The sequence below is a fragment of the Taudactylus pleione genome, unplaced genomic scaffold (genome assembly GCF_031769625.1).
Source record: "Taudactylus pleione unplaced genomic scaffold, aTauple2 ptg000496l, whole genome shotgun sequence".
NCBI classification, from domain to species: Eukaryota; Metazoa; Chordata; class Amphibia; order Anura; family Myobatrachidae; genus Taudactylus; species Taudactylus pleione.
Window position 1 is genome coordinate 1383793 of NW_028284898.1, and position 19644 is coordinate 1403436.

The 19644-nt window shown below is 40.3% G+C and overlaps 1 protein-coding gene across 1 annotated transcript; it reads left to right on the top strand.

Annotated features, from left to right (window-relative positions):
• The first annotated feature begins 2056 nt into the window (after positions 1 to 2056).
• Positions 2057 to 15458, top strand: LOC148502468 (uncharacterized). Its single transcript, XM_088449803.1, has 4 exons — positions 2057 to 2072; positions 4664 to 14062; positions 14152 to 14249; positions 14921 to 15458. Exons 1-4 carry the CDS (start codon positions 2057 to 2059, stop codon positions 14981 to 14983), a joined length of 9576 nt encoding a protein of 3191 aa, XP_088305929.1. The 3' UTR covers positions 14984 to 15458.
• The last annotated feature ends 4186 nt before the right edge of the window (positions 15459 to 19644 follow it).

The window sequence follows — 19644 nt, forward strand, 5'->3', positions numbered from 1 at the left end:
AACTGTATTTCGCTCACATATCCCCTCTCTAAGTAAGGGGTCTATGTACTAAGCCATGGAGAGAGATAGAGTGGAGAGAGATAAAGTACCAACCAATCAGCTCTTAACTGTCATTTTTCAAACACAGCCTATAAAGTGACAGTTAGGAGCTGATTGGTTGGTACTTTATCTCTCTCCACTCTATCTCTCTCCATGGCTTAGCCAAAATCAAAAGTCTAGCAACCTGCAACGTTTACACTCCTGGGTCTATTTATTAAAAAAAGACAAAAATAGACAAGTGAAGAATTTTTCTTTGTAGTTTTGAAATTAGTTTAATGATATACTGTAAACTACTAAAGAATATTTGGAAAATATCAACCTAAAACACCCTTTTCAGAAGGCACCAGTAAATATTAATTATCCCAGGAATATAATAAAGAATAACTGCAGCAGATATTTCCGTGGTGGCCCCCATTTCCTACTGCAAAGCAGCCCCCCTAGGTTTCCATGGGGCTGCTATGCTGTCGGAATTAACAAGATCCAGATTACGAAGATACAGTACAACTAGCCTGAGCTCCTGTAGTGCAGACTTTTTGGAGAGGTATCCTCCAGATCCTTTCCGTCTGCCCCCTACCAGCAATCCATGCGCAATATGTGCACAGATGCCAAACCCAGAAGTAGAGTGTAAGATATATCATTCTGCCTCCTGATCTTTGCCGGGCTCTTATTGGAGCCCATGTCCCAGCAAGAGCTTCTTCCTAAATTCCCGAAAAGCAAAATCATTTTCACATTACAGATCTTAGCAATATCATCATTTGTCATCCGCATTTATAATGTAGCATATGATGATGTAAATCAGTATAACTAGTCTGCGAGCAGTGATAGAGTGCAGTATATGCTCACAACAGTACTGTAGGCAGTGGAATTTGCAGTTGATACATACCGCAGATGGGTTTCGATCTAGTGCAGGTGCTGCTGTGTCTGTAGCAGTTGAATTGAGGATATGCAGCTAATAATTCTACTGGGGATTTCTCAAACTGATCATACTGTATGGTAATAACAGTACTATATATACTGTATATGTTTTTTTCCAGTGGTATAGAAATGGAAAATGTGGGCATTGGTCTTTGTTTTTGTTTTTTTGTTTCTAATAGCATTGTTTAGCAGATATATTAATATATAATAGAATTAATAGTATCAATTAAATAAACCTTGGATATATGTAACTCTGTAAGTAACAATGTGAATGCTTTTTCACCCTCATTTCTTCTGAGTAGTAAACTCATAATCATCTTTCTTATATCGTAAAATAAGGATGCATAACGAGATCTCCCATTACAAACATGTAAAACTATAACCAGCCCTCATTTATATGTACATCAGTGCCAACAATTGGTCTTTAATGTGTTGCCAATAGAGAGTACTTAGGGGTTCCGAGTCAAATCGAATCCCAGTCGGAATCACTTTGAGTTTCTGAGTGGAACTGAGTCCCAGCTCGGGTCTACTGTAAGTTCTGAACAATTCTAGAAAAACTGATCTCGGGCTTTGGATTGCATGTAACCAGGTCCAAATATCATGATTTTAGCAGTTTTATCGATATTTTATCAATTTGTATCAATTTTTAAGGAGTCCAAAACCAAATCCAAACCAAAACACTTACAGTAAGGGTGGTTTTGCCAAAACCAAAATACGATGATGAATTGGGAACCAAAACCAAAACACGATGATAAATTAGAACCAAAACACGGGGGTCCCCACACATCTCAAGTTGCCAACAATATTCATTGGCCTTTGCGTCATCCACTATAGTATCCATTCACCTCCGCTATAGTTCAAACATTGCAATCTTTCTTCTGTATACTGTACATGATTTAAATGAAAGATAAATGAACACGCCTGACAGAAATCTATTAGAACTGCCTCACCTTGGTTAGCTATGTTATTTGCCTGGCATGTTTGTGTTCTTCTTGCTGTAAATCATGCTGTTGTGTATACAGCGTTTGCGCTGCTTAAAATAGTTGAATGAATAGAACAATATTTTGGCAATAAAATCTAAATATGAGAAATGGGTATTAGAATGGGCACTATGAGAGGTAAGTCCTGGATAAATAGACTTACCTCTCATAGTGCCCATAGTATTACAGATGTTAGGGACCCATCTTATGGGGTTCACCTTGACGTGGTGGATGGATAAACATTTTTGGCCAAACGTACTAAGAACCTCATTTATACTCCATGTTAATTGTAGAGTTTATCAGGATTATTTGTATTATCATTGTTTTTAGTACAGTACCTAGAGTGTGCGCCTGCATTCTATGTTCCCTGCATTATACTACAACTATCAAAATGGCAGCACCTCTTACTATGTTTAAAATTAGGGTGTGCAGTCCAAGCCCTCTCCCCCTTTCCAATCTATTTAATTTATCTGGTGCATCAATTTGCAACTCCCATTTTCAGGTGAACCCACAAAACTGTAAAAGTACATTAGGTGCATCCTCACTTTTACAGGGCAGTATGCATTTATTTACAGTTCATAAACTGCTTTTGTTATTTCTGTTATAAATCTTGTCCAGTTACATGAAACCATATAAGCATAACAACACAAAAATACATGAAAAACAGCAATGATTAATAAAATAAGCCTTGAATAATTAATAATACAGTAATATGACAATTCAATGTGTATCTGTGCGTTAGAATACTCCATATCCTAATTAAATATTATCATTTAAAGCAGGGATGGGGAACATTTTTACTGCCGAGGGCCCTTTTGATATATATAACATTATTTCCTAGCCCGGTGCAGGCCACGCCCCCTCCATGTGATGTCACACGGGGCGGGGCCACAGTCACCGGTGATTACAGCAATGCCCGGAGCATCCTGAGGATGCTCCGAGGAGCTGCAAGGGCAGCGGTTTGACCAAATAAAGTGTCCTAAGGACGCTCCTGTCAGCACTGCTGCATAGATTCTGGCTGCAGGGAGCCATTCTAGGTACCCAGCTAGCCAGATGAGGCTAGCAGAGAAAAGCTCAGAGGGCCAGACCAAATGACTCCGCGGGCCTTATACGGCCCCCGGGCCTGATGTTCCCCATCCCTGATTTAAAGTTATGTTATGATGAGTAATTGCATAATAATTATAGTTGGAATTAGGACCTGGAATTGAAAACCTTAGAAATAACTGAGCAATGCTACCAGCAAGTACTGTATGTAAATACCTAATGTACTGTAACTTGTTCCATAGATAATATAGAGGGGGAAATGTATCAAACTTCTAAAGAGTGGAGCAGTGTGCCATAGCAACCAATCAGCTTCTGTCTATCATTTTACAGAATGTGCTTGGTAAATGCTAGATAGAAGCTAATTGGTTGCTACAGTATGGGCAACTTCTCCTCTTGTCCTCTTCTCCACTCTTTGGAAGGTACAGTTCCCCCAAAGACTGAAATCTTGAACAGATCATTAGTAATTATGTGGCTCAAACTGAGAGCATGGCTGAGTCAGTCAACTTCTGCAGTATTCACCTGAAAGAATAAGCTCTAACACAGTGGCGTGCCTCACCATGGTGTCACCCGGTGCAGGAAGGGAAGTTGTGAGTGCGGCGCAGCCGTGCGCACCACAAAAAGGGTGTGTGGCCTCATGCAAAGGGACATGACCTCGCGGGATGGGGGTATGGCCTCGCAGCCCGATCCCTCTCGTCCCGTTTTTTTTATATTATTGGGAGGTGGTGCAGTGGGTGCTGGCTGCATTGTGTTGCAGTGCCGGCTCCCTCACAGTGTCAGGAGCCGGGTGCTGCACTTAATAGTACAGTGCAGCATCCGGCTTCTGTCACTGTGGGGGAGTGTCAGTCTGCACCTTGGTGTCACCCCTCGGCGGATGACACCCGGGTGCGGCCCACACTCCCCGCACACCCCTTGTGACGCCACTGCTCTAACATTAGCTATTAGGCATTAAAGATATGAATAAAATAATTGAGAAAAAGCAGAGGGATCTGTAGGAGAAGCAGTAGAGGACCCATCCAGTGTCAGACTAGGGTATGAAGGGCCCATCAGGAGAAAGCAGTGGTAGGGGCCCATGCCTAAGGGGTGTGGTCAGCCACTATATCTGCTTAGCTAACCATTAGGCAAATCTTTGTGGTGTTTCCATAGAAGCTCACTAAGCACCCATGATTATCCGTGGTCCTGCCCCACCAGGTAACTGATCCCCGGTGGGCCCCACTGTCTGAGGGCCCCATCCCTTCCTCTAGCTGTCAGGTAACAATGTATAATTCAAGTCCACAGTCTGGAACCTGACACCCAGAGGAAGGGGAGGGGATTTCCCCGGTGCCCCGTGGGCCAGTCCAACCCTGGACCCATCAGCAAAACATTAATTAGTGTTTAGACCATAATAACTTAACAATGGCATCACTCCATGATTTGAAGGAGTTTTGAGATTTCCTTTATTATTTAGGTACTTAAGTTGCTAATACCATCAATAGTGTTGGCTAAGGCGTATTCATGTTGCTGCAGTTACTAAAGTTTCGGCAAACACTGTTATGATGACATAAAAAAGATACCACAGCTGAACTACATAAACTGATTAAGATAAAACTATCTGCCATGTTGAAGACATAACATTGTTAATTAATAAATTACTAGTTACTGAAATATTATAGCACCTATCTTTAATAAGTGCTTGTTTTTCTCCGTAGTGCCTCGTGTGGAAGGACAGAGCAGCTTTTCAATACTTAGTAACATACAAAAGTTACTTGCTGCATTGGCTCAAGCTATAACAAAAATAATAAACACAATAAACAGTGTACTGAATCCGACCACACCACCTTCCTCAACGGTCTCAACCAGTACAACAGGTGTTATATCAAGCACAGCGACTAGCACTCAGCCAACAACCGCAAGTACATACACAACTGGGACTAGCACTAAACCAACAACCGCAAGTACATACACAACTGGGACTAGCACTAAATCAACTTTAACTAGTAATACTGTGACTGTATCCAGTACTGGAACAAGCAGCCAGAAGCAAACATCAACTAATATACCAACAGTTTCTAGTATGGCTCTTAGCAGCTCATCATATACCACTAGTAGTCCTGCAAGTGCTACTGTGACTAGCACAACCAAACAACTCACATCAACAGACACTGCCACGCCTTTCGATACTGGGACAAGTACAAATTTAACATCTACTTCTGGGACTAGTGTGCAATCAATATCATCCAGCCCGGTGAGTTTGACAAGTGTTGGAACAAGAATTGAATCCACCATTACCACAGAATTTTCATCAAGCAGTGAGACCAGTAGTCAACCAACATTGACATATTTGAGTACTGGAGTAAGTACCCAGCAAGTGACTAACACAGCTATACCATCTGAAACAAGCAGTCAACCACCATCAGCTAGTACAATTACAAATGTCAATGTTGAAACAAGCAGCGTAGTAACCTCTGAAATCAGTAGCCAACCACCATCAGCCATCACAGTAATATCTTCCAGTCTTGATACAAGTGGCCAAGCTTCATTCAGCAGTGCATCTATTATTTCTGAAACCAGTAACCAACCATCTACAAATAATGTGTTCACTTCTTTTAGTGCAGAAACTGGTACCCAATCACTTGTAACCAACAGCCCATCAGCATCAATTACAGAAAGTAGTAGCCAACCGCCATCAGCCAACACACTAGTATCTACTAGTCTTGGTATGAGTGGCCAAGCTTCATTCAGCAGTGAAGCTATAATATCTGGAACCAGTAACCAACCATCTACAAATGATGTGTTCACTTATTCTAGCTTAGAAAATGCTGCCCAATCATTTGTTACAAACAGCCTATTGACATCAATTAGTGAAAGTAGTAGCCAAACATTATCGGTCAACACACTAGAATTTTCTAGTCTTGATACAAGTGGCAAATCTTCATTTAGTAGTACAGCTATTGTTTCAGGAACCAGTAACCAGCCATATACAAATACTGTGTTTACTTCTTTCACCACAAATACTGGTACTGAATCGTTTGCAACAAACAGCCCACCAACTTCAAATACTGAAAGTAGTAGCCAACCACCATCAACCAACACACTAGCATCTTCTAGTCTTGATGTTAGTGCCCAATCTGCCTTTAGCAGTGCAGCTATCATTTCTGGAACCAGTAACCAGCCATCTACAAATACTGTGTTTTCTACTTTCAGCACAAATACTGTTACTGAACTGTTAGTAACAAACCGCCCATCAACAGCAAATACTGAAATCAGTAGCCAACCACCATCAACCAACACACTGGCATCCTCTAGTCTTGGTACAAGTGGCCAATCTGTATTGAGCAGTGAAGCTATTATTTTTGGATCCAGTAACCAGCCATCTACAAATAATGTAATCACTTATTCAAGCTCAGAAACTGGTACCCAATCATTTGTAACCACCGTACCATCAACATCAAATACTGAAAGTAGTAGCCAACCACCATCAACCAACACTCTAGCATCTTCTAGTCTTGATGTTAGTGCCCAATCTGCCTTTAGCAGTGCAGCTATTATTTTTGGATCCAGTAACCAGCCATCTACAAATAATGTAATCACTTCTTCCAGCACATATGCTACAAATAATGCAATTACTTCTTCCAGTCAATTGTTTGTAACCAATAGCCCATCAACATCAAGCACTGAAACTAGTAGCCAACCACTATCAACCAATACATTATCATCTTCTAGTCTTGGTACAAGTGGCCAATCTGCCTTGAGCAGTGCAGCTATTATTTCTGGAACCAGTAACCAACCATCTACAAATACTGTGTTTACTACTTTTAGCACACATACTGGTACTGAACTGTTTTTAACAAACAGCTATTCAACAGCAAATACTGAAATTAGTAGCCAACCACCATCAACCAACACACTGGCATCTTCTAGTCTTGGTACAAGTGGCCAATCTGTATTGAGCAGTGAAGCTATTATTTTTGGATCCAGTAACCAGCCATCTACAAATAATGTAATCACTTATTCAAGCTCAGAAACTGGTACCCAATCATTTGTAACCAACATACCATCAACATCAAATACTGAAAGTAGTAGTCAATCACCATCAACTAACACACTAGCATCTTCTAGTCTTGGTTCAAGTGCCCAATCTGCCTTTAGCAGTGCAGCTATTATTTTTGGATCCAGTAACCAGCCATCTACAAATAATGTAATCACTTCTTCCAGCACATATGCTACAAATAATGCAATTACTTCTTCCAGTCAATTGTTTGTAACCAATAGCCCATCAACATCAAGCACTGAAACTAGTAGCCAACCACTATCAACCAATACATTATCATCTTCTAGTCTTGGTACAAGTGGCCAATCTGCCTTGAGCAGTGCAGCTATTATTTCTGGAACCAGTAACCAACCATCTACAAATACTGTGTTTACTACTTTTAGCACACATACTGGTACTGAACTGTTTTTAACAAACAGCTATTCAACAGCAAATACTGAAATTAGTAGCCAACCACCATCAACCAACACACTGGCATCTTCTAGTCTTGGTACAAGTGGCCAATCTGTATTGAGCAGTGAAGCTATTATTTTTGGATCCAGTAACCAGCCATCTACAAATAATGTAATCACTTATTCAAGCTCAGAAACTGGTACCCAATCATTTGTAACCAACATACCATCAACATCAAATACTGAAAGTAGTAGTCAATCACCATCAACTAACACACTAGCATCTTCTAGTCTTGGTTCAAGTGCCCAATCTACCTTTAGCAGTGCAGCTATCATTTCTGGAACCAGTAACCACCCATCTACAAATACTGTGTTTACTGCTTTCAGCACAAATACTGGTACTGAACTGTTTTTAACAAACAGCTATCCAACAGCAAATACTGAAATTAGTAGCCAACCACCATCAATCAACACACTGGCATCTTCTAGTCTTGGTACAAATGGCCAATCTGTATTGAGCAGTGAAGCTATTATTTTTGGATCCAGTAACCAGCCATCTACAAATAATGTAATCACTTCTTCCAGCACATATGCTACAAATAATGCAATTACTTCTTCCAGTCAATTGTTTGTAACCAATAGCCCATCAACATCAAGCACTGAAACTAGTAGCCAACCAATATCAACCAATACATTATCATCTTCTAGTCTTGGTACAAGTGGCCAATCTGCCTTGAGCAGTGCAGCTATTATTTCTGGAACCAGTAACCAACCATCTACAAATACTGTGTTTACTACTTTTAGCACACATACTGGTACTGAACTGTTTTTAACAAACAGCTATTCAACAGCAAATACTGAAATTAGTAGCCAACCACCATCAACCATCACACTGGCATCTTCTAGTCTTGGTACAAGTGGCCAATCTGTATTGAGCAGTGAAGCTATTATTTTTGGATCCAGTAACCAGCCATCTACAAATAATGTAATCACTTATTCAAGCTCAGAAACTGGTACCCAATCATTTGTAACCAACATACCATCAACATCAAATACTGAAAGTAGTAGTCAATCACCATCAACTAACACACTAGCATCTTCTAGTCTTGGTTCAAGTGCCCAATCTACCTTTAGCAGTGCAGCTATCATTTCTGGAACCAGTAACCACCCATCTACAAATACTGTGTTTACTGCTTTCAGCACAAATACTGGTACTGAACTGTTTTTAACAAACAGCTATCCAACAGCAAATACTGAAATTAGTAGCCAACCACCATCAATCAACACACTGGCATCTTCTAGTCTTGGTACAAATGGCCAATCTGTATTGAGCAGTGAAGCTATTATTTTTGGATCCAGTAACCAGCCATCTACAAATAATGTAATCACTTCTTCCAGCACATATGCTACAAATAATGCAATTACTTCTTCCAGTCAATTGTTTGTAACCAATAGCCCATCAACATCAAGCACTGAAACTAGTAGCCAACCACTATCAACCAATACATTATCATCTTCTAGTCTTGGTACAAGTGGCCAATCTGCCTTGAGCAGTGCAGCTATTATTTCTGGAACCAGTAACCAACCATCTACAAATACTGTGTTTACTACTTTTAGCACACATACTGGTACTGAACTGTTTTTAACAAACAGCTATTCAACAGCAAATACTGAAATTAGTAGCCAACCACCATCAACCATCACACTGGCATCTTCTAGTCTTGGTACAAGTGGCCAATCTGTATTGAGCAGTGAAGCTATTATTTTTGGATCCAGTAACCAGCCATCTACAAATAATGTAATCACTTATTCAAGCTCAGAAACTGGTACCCAATCATTTGTAACCAACATACCATCAACATCAAATACTGAAAGTAGTAGTCAATCACCATCAACTAACACACTAGCATCTTCTAGTCTTGGTTCAAGTGCCCAATCTGCCTTTAGCAGTGCAGCTATCATTTCTGGAACCAGTAACCACCCATCTACAAATACTGTGTTTACTGCTTTCAGCACAAATACTGGTACTGAACTGTTTTTAACAAACAGCCCATCAACTTCAAATACTGAAAGTAGTGGCCAACCTTCTTCAACCAACACACTGGCATCTTCTAGTCTTGGTACAAGTGGCCAACCTGTATTGAGCAGTGAAGCTATTATTTTTGGATCTAGTAACCAGCCATCTACAAATAATGTAATCACTTATTCAAGCTCAGAAACTGGTACCCAATCATTTGTAACCAACATACCATCAACATCAAATACTGAAAGTAGTAGCCAATCACCATCAACTAACACACTAGCATCTTCTAGTCTTGGTGCAAGTGCCCAATCTGCCTTTAGCAGTGCAGCTATCATTTCTGGAACCAGTAACCAGCCATCTACAAATACTGTGTTTACTGCTTTCAGCACAAATACTGGTACTGAACTGTTTTTAACAAACAGCTATTCAACAGCAAATACTGAAATTAGTAGCCAACCACCATCAACCAACACACTGGCATCTTCTAGTCTTGGTACAAGTGGCCAATCTGTATTGAGCAGTGAAGCTATTATTTTTGGATCCAGTAACCAGCCATCTACAAATAATGTAATCACTTCTTCCAGCACATATGCTACAAATAATGTAATCACTTCTTCCAGCACATATACTACAAATAATGCAATCACTTCTTCCAGCACATATACTACAAATAATGCAATCACTTCTTCCAGTCAATTGTTTGTAACCAACAGCCCATCAACATCAAGCACTGAAACTAGTAGCCAACCACTATCAACCAATACATTATCATCTTCTAGTCTTGGTACAAGTGGCCAATCTGCCTTGAGCAGTGCAGCTATTATTTCTGGAACCAGTAACCAACCATCTACAAACACTGTGTTTACTACTTTTAGCACAAATACTGGTACTGAACTGTTTTTAACAAACAGCCGATCAACTTCAAATACTGAAAGTAGTGGCCAACCTTCTTCAACCAACACACTGGCATCTTCTAGTCTTGGTACAAGTGGCCAATCTGCTTTGAGCAGTGCATCTGTTATTTCTGGAACCATTAACCAGCCATCTACCAATAATGCAATCACTTCTTCCAGCACAAATACTGGTAGTCAATCATTTGCATCCAACAGCCCATCAACATTAAATACTGAAAATAGTAACCAATCATCTTCAGCCAACAAACCAGTAGCTTCTAGTTTTGGTACAAGTAGCCAAGCTTTATTCAGCAGTGCAGCTATTATTTCTGGAACCAGTAACCAGCCATCTACACATAATGCAGTAATTTCTTCCAGTATGCAAACTGTTCCCCAGTCATTTGGAACAGAGAGTCCATTAACATCAAACACGGAAAATAGTAGCCAACAAGCATCATCCATCACATTAGTATCTTCTAGTCTTGATACAGGTGGCCAAATTATATTAAGCAGCACAGCTATTATTACTAGAAGTAACCAGACATCTACAAATAATGTTGTCTCTTCTTCTAATACAAAAACTGGCACCCAATCACTTGTACCCAATAGCGCATCAACAACAAATACTCAAAGCAGCAGCCATCCACCATCAGCCAGTACAGTAGTATCTTCAAGTCTTGGTGCAAGTGGTCAAACTATATTTAGCAACACTGCAACAATTGCTGGAAGCAGTAATAAGCCATCAACAAGTAATGCATATATTTCTTCCAATACTGAAACCAATACACAATCAGCTATTGCTAGCAACATTACAACTTTAAATACTGGAACCAGCAGCCATTTAACATCAACAACTACAGTCACATCTTCTAGTTCTGGAGCTAATAGCATATTAACATTAAGTGGCAGTATGGTGACATCTTCCTTTAATGGGAGCACAACTGGGACAAATCAGTCAGTTTCAACAGTGACCACCATTACTGAGAGCCAGAGTCAAGCTACTTCAGCAACCATAGTGACACCTGTGACTAGTGTACCAATTAACTCCATTACAATAAACAGTAGCCAAACACCTTCCATTATCTCATTGACATCTAACAGTGGTGGAAGCAGTAGTTACACAGCCTTTATCAGTTATCAAACCACTACTGTTGGAACTAATAAGCAAACAACAAACAAATTAAATACTCCCACTATAAACACCAGTCTCCTATCATATGTCACTGGTAACACAGTGGCAGCAAATGCTGGAACAAGTAGTCAGCCATCATCAACAAATACTCTGACGTCTTCCAGTAATGGAGCAAGTGTTCAAACTGCATTCATAACAAGCACAAAAACTATAAGTAAAACAAGTAACCAGTCATCACCAACTAATTCATTCACTTCTCCCAGTGCAAGAACCAGTACTCAAACATCTGTCATCAGTAACATAGTGACACAATCAACAATCCCTCTGACATCTTACAATACTGGAACAAGCAGTAAAATTAACCCATTCTCCAGTATTCCACATATTTCTACTAATACAGGAACCAGTAACCAATCAACTGCTACTAGCCACACAAAAACATTATATATCGGAAATACTAGCCAACCACCATCAGCTAACATACTATTGTCTACCAGTGTTGGGACAAGTGGCCATTCTACAGTATCCGACACCCTGGTAACTCTTCCAGGAACTAAAAACCAACCTACAAGTTATCCTGTGACTCAATCTAGCCCAGGAACAATCTATCAATCATCTGTAACTGCTGGATCTAGTAACCTCCCATCATCGACTAACAAAATCATGTCTTCTAGTACAGTAACCAGCAGCCAATCATTATTTAGTAATAATGTTGTAACATCAAATACTGATAACCAAAAACTTTCTACGAATAGCATGACTGTCTTTTCATCTTCAAGTACGAGAGGCCAAACTGAAGCAAACTCTCAAACAGTTCCCATCAGTAACACAGCAACAACACTGACCATAACAACACCCAATAGTCAAAAAACATCCATCAGTAATGCTGCAATTTCATCAACTATATTATCCAGTATAAACCCTACATCAACCAACACTTTGATAAGTTCTGCTACCACTACATCATTTAATTCCATGGCAACTTCCAATAGTGCAACTAGTAGCGATAAATATTCTACTAATAGCACTGCAGCTTCCTCAACTACAGAGACCAGCACTAAACCAACCTCAATCAATGCAGTGACATCTTCCTCTAGTGCAACTAGTAACAAGGACCTTTATACTAGGAGCACTACAGCCTCATCTACTACATTTTACAGTACTAAGCTGGCCTCAACCAATATACTGGCATCTTCATTTACTCCAACAAATATCCAGCAACGTTCAACCAATAGCAATATATCTTCATCAACTACATTAACCAGCACTAAAGGAACCTCAACAAACACAGGGACTTTGTCTGCTACACCAAACAGTAACCAGAAACCTACTAATAGCACTACTGTCTCTTCGACTATTTTGACCAGCATTGCACCAGCTTCAACCAACACAGTGACCTCTTCCACCCCTGCAATCAGTAACCAGAACCCTTCCACTAAAATTATTACAGCTTCTTTATCTACTGTGAATAATACTGAACCGGCCTCAACCGATACAGTGACATCTTCCTCTACTGTAACCACTACCCAGAAATCTTCTACTAATAGCACAACTATCTCTTCGATTATTTTGACCAGCATTATACCAGCCTCAACCAACACAGTGACCTCTTCCACCCCTGCAATCAGTAACCAGAACCCTTCCACTAAAATTCTTACAGCTTCTTTATCTACTGTGAATAATACTGAACCGGCCTCAACTGATACAGTGACATCTTCCTCTACTGTAACCACTACCCAGAAATCTTCTACTAATAGCACAACTATCTCTTTGATTATTTTGACCAGCATTGCACCAGCTTCAACCAACACAGTGACCTCTTCCACCCCTGCAATCAGTAACCAGAACCCTTCCACTAAAATTATTACAGCTTCTTTATCTACTGTGAATAACACTGAACCGGCCTCAACCGATACAGTGACATCTTCCTCTACTGCAACCACTACCCAGAAATCTTCTACTAATAGTACGACTATCTCTTCAATTATTTTGACCAGCATAATACCAGCCTCAACTAACAAAGTAATCTCTTCCACCCCTGCAATCAGTAACCAGAACCCTTCTACTAAAATTATTACAGCTTCTTTACCTACTCTGAACAATACTGAACCAGTCTCAAACCATACAGTGACATCTTCCATTACTGTAACCAGTAACCAGAAACCATATTCTAATAACACTATTACTTCTTCAACTACTTTCATCTATACTAAACCAACATCAACCATCATGGTGACCTCTTCATCTACCAACTCAACCCAAACTACCAAAACTGTGACATCATTCTCTACCACATCGACTAGCCAGACTGGTAATAGCCACTTGAGTTCAACTACAAAGACTTCAACAAATTTGACAACAGTTCCTACTAACACCCCCACAGCAAGTTCTACTACAATTACTACCATAGCTACAGGCAACACTACATCAACTCTTAGTACTTCCATACCAACTTCTCAAAGGAGCACCATCAGCACTTCAACTTCTGCTAAAAACAGTGTACAGACAGTGACAACTATCAGCAACTCAATAGCTACAAGTGGAACAAACAGCCAACCAACATCAAGACTGGTCACGAATGTCACAAGTGCATTTGTAACTACGGGAGTGAGCACTGGTACGTTTGTTATGATAGCTGAACTGTAAACATAAGGAACAATAAGTAGAAAGACACATATTTATATCTATTTATTTATTTATTTACAGCTTCATCATCAACCACCAGCCTTCCTGTCTGGGGCATCATTCTCATTTCGCTTGTTGTTATTTGTGGTTTAATTTTCATTATGGCAATTATATTTTTGGTAAGTGATTTTTTTTTTGTTCTATGGTCGAAATTCCATGCTGTAACTGATTTACAAATGGTCCCCTTCAGTTTTTATTATGCACAATGGGTGTTTTGTCCTAGAAAATGAAAGGGCTGATGTAAAGTGTAATGTAAACATATATTTGGCACAAATGGGACTGCACATGCAGACAAAGAAGTCTGGGCACACATTAGAATGACAGGCAATTGTCTAGATGGCTGGGGCGATTTCCCTACGCCACGGAAAATTACAGATTGCCCGTACACACTAGACGATTTAATGAATTATGGAACAATGTGCTAAACTCTGTAACACCAGATAATACATCTCTCCCACAATGTTGTGGGGCTAAGTTTGAAGCTCATGAGCTATCTGACCTAATGTCCATTACTGGGAAGTCTACGGATGGCCCTTATAGCCTGGTGGCCTATTTTTACAAGGTTGTTTTGAAAATAGTGAAAGTCCATTAAATGATGAACCCTTGCTGGGAAACTGTGTGTTAACACATCATGACATTGTGCTTTAGTATACAATATGTAGGGAGCATTAAAGAGACAATTGCTGGGAGAGAAATGGTCATTGGAAGTTAAAATACAGGTTGACAATAGCTGTAGGAGAACTGAATAGCAAACAATATGTTACTAATGTGATTTCCTTTCTCTAATCAGGTTCTCACCTGCTTACGAAGATGCAGAAGCACAATTTACAATGTGGCAGGTGCCACATTATGAGGACTACCCAGAATCCTGCGCACTCACCTACAGTAAATTTAATTCAGTGTATTTACTGTAAGCAGATTTATTGGACAATTAAATCTAATAGTGGAATCCTGTGATGGGTTTATTCCTATCACTGACATTCAGTGACAGGGTCTCCTAAGGTCACTGGTGACACAAGAAATCCATATCTGTACGACGTTTTCCATACTGAGCACCAAAAGCTTGCATTTTTCTGTGGACAAGTATTACTAAGTGTGCCACTTATGTGTCCAAGTAGAACCTCAATACCTGAACTATATTAGCACTTGACACCACTATAATAAAGAATATGTAAAACATGGGGTGGTGGGAATGCAATCAAAAGGGGAATGACAGTGTGAAGGTGGATCCTGGTGAGCACTGTACTGTACAATATCTTACAATTATATATATATATTATATATACATTAAATATCACCTGTTTAAAAAATATGCCTCTGATGGTCTGATCTGGTATTGCTGGCAACACCATAACCAATCAGGGTGTGGCTTTTATGATGTAAAATATACTTTTTACTGTATATTATATTTATTGCGGAAGTATATTCAGTCATAGAAGCAGCTATGAAATATGAATAAACATGTTTTGTATTAAATGCTGTATTATATGATGGATACGATTGTGTGTGATAGTGTATTTTATTTAATAAATAAAAAAAAGCATAATATGTTTCAAGAATATAGAAAAAAAAATCTGCCTAAAGTAAACGCTAAATGATCACCTTTCATAGTGCAGATACTAGGGGGTTCCAATCAGTAGATCTACAGTAAAAAGGTTGGCAGTATCTAGGTAGACACCACCTGGTAGATAGGTAATAGGTCAACAGGTACAAAAGGTCGACACATTAAAAGGTCGACAAAGATGAAGGTTGACAGGTGCAAATGGTCGTCATTGTAAAAATGTCAACACAAAAATGGTGGAAACAAAAATGGACTTCACAAGGTTTTTTAGGGTTAGGCACAGACACAGACACTGATCGGCACATTTACAGTACAGATCCTGCTCATGTGATGATCGGCAAGCATCAGAGTTGTAAGTATGTCACTGGGTTTGCATACAACTTTGAATTAGGCCCATAATTTGGAACATCATGCCTAATGTATCCTAAGGGACATTTAATAAAAATAAAATTGCTTTTCTCCACTCTGCATCTGGCATTTCCCTCTTCATTAAAATGTTTAGCACTGTTCTTTGCAATTACTGCAGAAGGAAACACTTTATAATCCTATCAAATTGTATAACATTATTGCAGAAAAGCAGCAACGTATAATTGTTTTTCTTTCTGTCTTTGTGGAACTTTATGGATAATGGGCTCCAGGTACAATATTGATTCCCATGCCGGTACTACAGACCATCTTTAGGTGTAACAGTTTCCTAACTACTTTGGATTACTACTTACTAATACATGTTGTCTCTCAGAATGTTCTCTTCTGTCCTCTCTATTCCTCTACAAATGCTTGCAATATTTAGAGGTTGTTATATAAAGCAGTGAAACCGTGAAACCAGTGGATAAGTCACCCATAGTACCTAATGAGATCCTATACATGATTTTATAGAATGTACTTGATGAATGCTACCTCAAAGCAGTTGCTATGGACATTTTCTACATGTCTTTACTCTTTTCTCTGCTTGATACATCAATCCATTAATATTTTAAGTATCTTGAGCCAAGTGTATCATATTAGCTATATAATTTATATATTGCTCTCCCTGATGTACAGAACCTTTACACTCACAAACTCTGTGCTAAAGCTATTGGTTTAGTTCAGAAAAATTCTTACCTTCTTGCTCGCAATTATTTAACTTTTTTATGATTTTATTTTTTAAGATAATTGGGAAGGCCATGAGTACCAGGTTCATCCCAAACTTTGTTTGCAAATATAGCTCTGATACAGGGCGCTAGTATGCAAACATAGCTCTGATACAGGGCGCTAGTATACAAACAGCTCTGATACAGGGCGCTAGTATGCAAACATAGCTCTGACACAGGGCGCTAGCACGCAAACATAGCTCTGATACAGGCAGCTAGTATGTAAACATAGCTCTGATATAGGGAGCTAGTACGCAAACATAGCTCTGATACAGGGTGCTAGTATGCAAACATAGCTCTGATACAGGGCGCTAGTATGCAAACATAGCTCTAATACAGGGCACTAGTATGCAAACATAGCTCTGATACAGGGCGCTAGTATGCAAACATAGCTCTAATACAGGGCGCTAGTATGCAAACATAGCTCTGATACAGGGCGCTAGTATGCAAACATAGCTCTGATACAGGGTGCTAGTACGCAAACAGCTCTGATACAGGGCGCTAGTACGCAAACATAGCTCTGACACAGGGGGCTAGTACGCAAACATAGCTCTGATACAGGGCGCTAGTATGCAAACATAGCTCTGATACAGGGCACTAGTATGCAAACATAGCTCTGATACAGGGCGCTAGTATGCAAACATAGCTCTGATACAGGTGCGCTAGTATGCAAACATAGCTCTGATACAGGTGCGCTAGTATGCAAACATAGCTCTGATACAGGCCGCTAGTATGCAAACATAGCTCTAATACAGGGCGCTAGTATGCAAACATAGCTCTGATACAGGGCGCTAGTATGCAAACATAGCTCTGATACAGGTGCGCTAGTATGCAAACATAGCTCTGATACAGGGCGCTAGTATGCAAACATAGCTCTGATACAGGGCGCTAGTATGCAAACATAGCTCTGATACAGGGCGCTAGTATGCAAACATAGCTCTGATACAGAGCGCTAGTATGCAAACATAGCTCTGATACAGGTGCGCTAGTATGCAAACATAGCTCTGATACAGGGCGCTAGTATGCAAACATAGCTCTGATACAGGGCGCTAGTATGCAAACATAGCTCTGATACAGGGCACTAGTATGCAAACATAGCTCTGATACAGGGCGCTAGTATGGAAACACAGCTCTGATACAGGGCGCTAGTACGCAACATAGCTCTGATACAGGGCGCTAGTATGCAAACATTGCTCTGATATAGGGCGCTAGTATGCAAACATAGCTCTGATACAGGCCGCTAGTATGCAAACATAGCTCAGATACAGGGCGCTAGTATGCAAACATAGCTCTGATACAAGGCGCTAGTATGCAAACATAGCTCTGATACAGGCCTCTAGTATGCAAACATAGCTCTGATATAGGGCGCTAGTACGCAAACATAGCTCTGATACAGGGTGCTAGTATGCAAACATAGCTCTGATACAGGGCGCTAGTATGCAAAAATAGCTCTAATACAGGGCGCTAGTATGCAAACAGCTCTGATACAGGGCGCTAGTATGCAAACATAGCTCTGATTCAGGGTGCTAGTACGCAAACAGCTCTGATATAGGGCGCTAGTATGCAACCATAGCTCTGATACAGGGTGCTAGTATGCAAACATAGATCTGATATAGGTGCGCTAGTATGGAAACATAGCTCTGATACAGGGCGCTAGTACGTAAACATAGCTCTGATACAGGGCGCTAGTATGCAAACATAGCTCTGATATAGGACGCTAGTATGGAAACATAGCTCTGATACAGGGCGCTTTTAAGCAAACATACCTCTGATACAGGGCGCTTTTATGCAAACATAGCTCTGATATACGGCGCTAGTATGCAAACATAGCTCTGATACAGGGCGCTAGTATGCAAACATAGCTCTGATACAGGGCGCTAGTATGCAAACTTAGCTCTGATACAGGGCGCTAATATGCCAACATAGCTCTGATACAGGAGCGCTAGTACGCAAACATAGCTCTGATACAGGGTGCTAGTATGCAACCATAGCTCTGATACAGGGCGTTAGTATGCAACATAGCTCTGATATAGGGCGCTAGTATGCAACATAGCTCTGATACAGGGCGCTAGTATGCAAACATAGCTCTGATACAGGGCGCTAGTATGCAAACAAATCGCTCTGATACAGGGCGCTAGTATGCAAACATAGCTCTGATACAGGGTGCTAGTATGGAAACATAGCTCTGATACAGGGTGCTAGTATGGAAACATAGCTCTGATACAGAGCACTAGTATGCAAACAAAGCTCTGATACAGGGCGCTAGTATGCAAACATAGCTCTGATACAGGGCGCTAGTATGCAAACATAGCTCTGATACAGGGCGCTAGTATGCAAACATAGCTCTGATACAGGGTGCTAGTATGCAAACATAGCTCTGATACTTGGCGCTAGTATGGAAACATAGCTCTGATATAGGGCGCTAGTATGGAAACATAGCTCTGATATAGGGCGCTAGTATGCAAACATAGCTCTGATACAGGGCGCTTGTATGCAAACAGCTCTGATACAGGGCGCTAGTATGCAAACATAGCTCTGATACAGGGCGCTAGTATGCAAACATAGCTCTGATTCAGGGCGCTAGTATGCAAACATAGCTCTGATATAGGGCGCTAGTAAGGAAACATAGCTCTGATACAGAGCGCTAGTATGCAAACATAGCTCTGATACAGGGCGCTAGTATGCAACCATAGCTCTCATACAGGGCGCTAGTATGCAAACAGCTCTGATACAGGGCGCTAGTATGCAACCATAGCTCTGATACAGGGCGCTAGTATGCAACCATAGCTCTGATACAGGGCGCTAGTATGCAAACATAGCTCT

Excerpts from the sequence above, each read along its gene's own strand:
- LOC148502468 (XM_088449803.1), top strand. Across the intron at positions 14,063-14,151 it reads AACTACGGGAGTGAGCACTG|CTTCATCATCAACCACCAGC; the intron begins GTACGTTTGTTA and ends ATTTATTTACAG. Across the intron at positions 14,250-14,920 it reads TTATGGCAATTATATTTTTG|GTTCTCACCTGCTTACGAAG; the intron begins GTAAGTGATTTT and ends TTCTCTAATCAG.